Below are 4,563 nucleotides of genomic sequence, written 5' to 3' on the forward strand. Positions count from 1 at the left end.
TTTGCTTTAGTTCACTTGTAGAACTCGGCTAAGGAAAAAAGAATGGAGTAATTATAAGCTTGGAAATATTATAGAGGCCTCTCCTTTCAGTACTTATGGATTCAAAGCCCTTCTTTCAAACAACACTACTTAGCTTAGCGCTTCAACAGTCATCCATTCTTTCTTACCCGACCCGGAGTCTGTCCTTAACAACACCAGTTTTCCTTGGGTTCCCACCTATCCTAGGGGAATGGTTCTTTTCACCTTGAAACTCGACCTTGTCTCTTTGAACTCTGGCTTGGCTCCAATACTAGGCACAACTCCGTACTTATTGTCTCTTTGGTTTGGGTGCGATGCGAAGTCTAGGTTAAGCAGTGTTGGTTACGAGTATGAATCAGAGTGAAATCATGGAAGTCGACTCTTATTGCCAGGAAAACGACTGCCGGGATGAAACTCTCCAGATATATAAGTTGCACAGGACTCAGAGTTGACCTCGCTCTCGCTAACCTTAAGAATTTGACTCTTCGATCCCTATATTGAGTGCCATAATACAGAGATATGCTGTAAGGAAGTTTCAAGGTAGTGGTCAACTTATTTGGAATAAAGGATTGGTGGCAGCAGTTATTCTTTTGAAAAGCCCAGTTCTCTTTGTCTTCGAGCTAGAATACTGAAATCTACTTATCTGTCATATACCTCCCCACCAATAGATGGAGACAAATGGGAATAACCGAACCACGTCTACAAAATGCCAGTACCATGCTGCTGCTTCAAAGCCAACGTGATGCTCCTTAGTAAGATGACCAAGATATTGGCGAATACCACATATGATTAAGAAAATAGTACCTATAATAACATGAAAACCATGAAAGCCAGTTGCTAAGAAAAAGGTAGAACCATAAATACTATCAGAGATATTGGAGGGTGCTTGGTAATATTCCATTCCTTGAAAGCCTGTGGATACTAGAGCCAGTGAAACGGTAGCTACTAAAGCTAACACAGCTCGTTTTTCCTTCTTAGCGAGTATAGCATGATGAGCCCAAGTTACGGCAGCTCCGGATGAAGGGAGAATAGGGGTATTAAGAAAAGGTATTTCCCAAGGATCTAAAACCCCAATACCTTTAGGGGGCCAAATACCTCCGATCTCTACCGTGGGTGCCAAAGAAGAATGAGAAGAAGCCCAAAAAAAAGCAAAAAGGAACATAACCTCCGAGACTATAAACAGAATAGAACCATATCGAGGTCCTAATTGTACTGCTTTTGTATGATGTCCTTCTAAAGTGGATTCACGTAGAACATCGCGCCACCATACTAACATTGTATATAGTATAAAGATTAGGCCCAAACTGAGAAGTGTTGCTCCCCCTTGAAATGAGTGCATGTACATCACACCTCCTACGGTTGTTGCCAAAGCTCCGAGTGAACCCGAAATAGGCCATGGACTTGGATCTACCAAATGATAAGAATGCCTTTGAGATTCAATCATAAACCACTTTGCCCCGGTTGTATGTAAACCACCCTTCAAACCCCCACCCCCTAAAGTTGTAAAGAATGGGAATTTTCCTTCTATCTGACAGGCCAAACTCATAGGAAGGGATATGGTTCTTTCATGGAATTTATAGAAATGTTAGACTCTAACAAAGAAGGAAATCTCTATTACTCTTGATAAGAGTGGATTTGACCCACGAATTAAGTAGGAAAAGAAATAGATCTGAATTGATCATTGGTTTGCATTTCCTCACTGACGCATTGGCATCAGCTTCCTCTTACAATATTCCCTCTGAAATTCCTTGGCACGGAAGAAATGGTACTTTGCGCCTTATTTCAAAAGAGAGATCAAAGAAAGAAAAGAGGATAGGCCAGCCAGAGCTTTTGGATGTCCATTGTTTCCTTGCACGTGCCTTCCACTATGTCACAGATAAGAGAGTCCTCGTTAAGCTTAAAGGAAAGAAAAGCACCTTTTTCCCACGTAACGGTTAGGAGGTAATAAGATGGGCTTTGAATAGACAAGATTGTCTTAGAATAGACCATTATGCTTATTTGGGGTTAGATGGTCCTCGTCTGATGACGGCCAGATAACGGTTAGAGCGTTAAGCGCAGTATCTCTCGATAAGGGAGTTGTGTCCTCCATTGTTGACTTCCTCGCCAGACCCTTTGCTGGCTACAATCCTAATACTACCACACCAGCTTCTTTTTATCGAAGAAGTGAAAGAAAGTATCTATAAAGATGGATTGATTATGATCTTGATTATCTTTGTCTTGCTTGTAACCTGAAAGACTCAACGTGATGAGGAGATTCTAAGGGTTGTTGACCCGGGTTATCTTCCTCGCTCGCCTATGGCTTGCTAACTGCCTTCTTGATTCTGTGCTTCTAAACTTCCGGTTTCGTAACCTCCAGATAGAAAGAAAGAGAAAGAACCTATACATAGGTATAGATTGAAAACTCTAAGAATGGATTTGAGGAAATTGTTGCTATGATTCGCCTGTGAATAGTGCAATTCCTTGTAGTGATAGGTAATCCTACGTCGACTCCTGAGGTAAGACAGCCGGCTGATCGACAACGGGTACTATAACACTTTTGGATTTCCCGATCGACAACAGTACTATACATGGATTTCCCGAACTCATTTATTTAGATCTTTCTGGTCAGGTCGAGACACCGCTTCTGAATCTATTGATTCCCTATATGTAGCTGTTGCGCCATAGTTGATCCCAGTTGCCTTGTCTTTGACCCCCTTAGCCCCTCTTGTTGCCCTCTTACAACGCTTACGGAAGTGAAGTAAGCTTTCCTGTCTCCCGTCTAAGGCAAGGCCGTACTCAATCATTTGACTCGCACCTTCTGAATTTGCTTTAAGCGCATAAAGGGCTAAGGCACTATTTGGGCATTCTGAATTTGTTAGCAAGTAAGACAAGACCCTCTTGGAATAGGCTTCCACCGTAAAAGCCTAGGTAGCTAGTCTAAGAAAGAGAAAGAGGTCATCAAAGACGGAGTGTGTTAGGTAAGGGTAGGTTTCATCAAAAGAAGCAGGAGCTCGAAAGACGAAGTACGCTCGCTCATTCATCCCGTTATGGAAAGCAAGTAGATTTGATTAACCAGCTGCTACAGTACGTAGTCTTTCATTCCGTTTTTGTATCAATAAAGCGTTGGTTGTTTTCTATTGAACGATGGATCTGTTATGCCGGTGTCAAGTAAACATCATTCTGCTTTTATTACTGTGCCGTGCCGGTGTTATGTCAATTGTTTCCTCTTATCTTACCTTCGTAGCATGGGTGAATGATCCCCGTTCCGTTGTCCGCTGTTTCTCCCTTGGGTATGTAGATAGAATAATTATACTATGAGAATTGAATAATAGTTTCCAAAGCAAAGTAATAGAATAATTGTAATATAATGAATTGTTATATAATAATGGGTTCCGAAGCTAAGTAATTGCATCATTGGTTTCAAAGCAAAGTAATAGGATCGGTGTGTCCAAAGCGTTGTAAGAGAATAACGGGTTCCAAAGCCCAGTAATAGTAATATAGAATGATGGTAATTGTAATATAATAATGAATAGCAGAATTGGTTTAAAGGTCAGAAAAGCACTGGCACTGAGGAAACTATAAGACGAAGCCCTTACTTCTTTATTCCCTGCTCAATTCTGGATTATTGTATTATTACTCATAGTTACTTGTATTGATTCTTATAGTGAGTAGCCGAACTGAACTCTTCATGACACTTACCGCTACTATGCGTTCTATCTATTAGTCTAATAGCTCTGGTTCAAAAGATGTAATCCAACTGCTATGGTTCAAAAGATGTAATAAGTCATTTCAGAATGCAAATCCATAAGGATGAGAGCTACTACTAGAGCACAGAAGGAACGAACATAGGATCTAACAAAAAGCACTGGTATTTCTTTTAGTCCATGAGCTTGCCCGGCCTCGTCTATAAGCTTGCCCAACCCTCCCTCTTTATCCGCGTATACACAAATACATAATAAAAGATCCAAATACATAATACAGTGTGCCAATCTTGAACTATAATACCGATGGCTAGGGTAGAGATAGAGAATTCAATTCTAAATAAGGTGCTAAGAGCCTTGTTAGAAACTATATCTTAATAGAAACTATATCTTCATATAGGGCGCACGGGACTCGCACATAGGCATTGAAGGCATAAGTCTAAAGAAGTATGTTTGGGGCACTAAGTCGGAATTGATCTCTAGTGCTTTTCTCGGGATGAAACAAGTGCTTATATGAATCTACTGTCCTAATTCTGCCAATCCATACTTGGATTTTGTAGTTACTTATAGATAGACTTTCTTACATTACTATGAGGTTAACTACCCGGGGAGTCAAGTCTGATTCCGTTACTAATAAGAATAGAGCTATCGGCAAACAGCCTCTCACTACTAACTTCAAACCAGCCACGCCTAACTCTTATTCTGACTTTCCTTACTTCTATTCCTTTTATTATTATTATGAGAATCTCCCTTATGATATGTTGTAATTTGTAGCAGTAGCTTGGCCCCCTGGACTCGCTTCCTATGCCTTGTCAATTGGGCCAGTGGCATGTCCCTGACGCGCAAGTGAATCACTTCCTGTCGC

The 4,563-nt window shown here is 40.9% G+C and overlaps 1 protein-coding gene across 1 annotated transcript; it reads right to left on the minus strand.

Moving 5' to 3' along the window:
- Positions 1–616: 616 nt before the first annotated feature.
- Positions 617–3,953, minus strand: LOC103973627 (cytochrome c oxidase subunit 3). Its single transcript, XM_009388255.3, has one exon. It carries the CDS (start codon positions 1,562–1,564, stop codon positions 665–667), a length of 900 nt encoding a protein of 299 aa, XP_009386530.2. The 5' UTR covers positions 1,565–3,953; the 3' UTR covers positions 617–664.
- Between the last annotated feature and the right edge of the window lie 610 nt (positions 3,954–4,563).

Source organism: Musa acuminata, unplaced genomic scaffold, assembly GCF_036884655.1.
Source record: "Musa acuminata AAA Group cultivar baxijiao unplaced genomic scaffold, Cavendish_Baxijiao_AAA HiC_scaffold_1146, whole genome shotgun sequence".
Taxonomy (NCBI): Eukaryota; Viridiplantae; Streptophyta; class Magnoliopsida; order Zingiberales; family Musaceae; genus Musa; species Musa acuminata.

Bases quoted from the DNA above. Each gene is read 5' to 3' on its own strand.
- LOC103973627 (XM_009388255.3), bottom strand. From the start codon at position 1,564: ATGAGTTTGGCCTGTCAGATAGAAGGAAAATTCCCATTCTTTACAACT.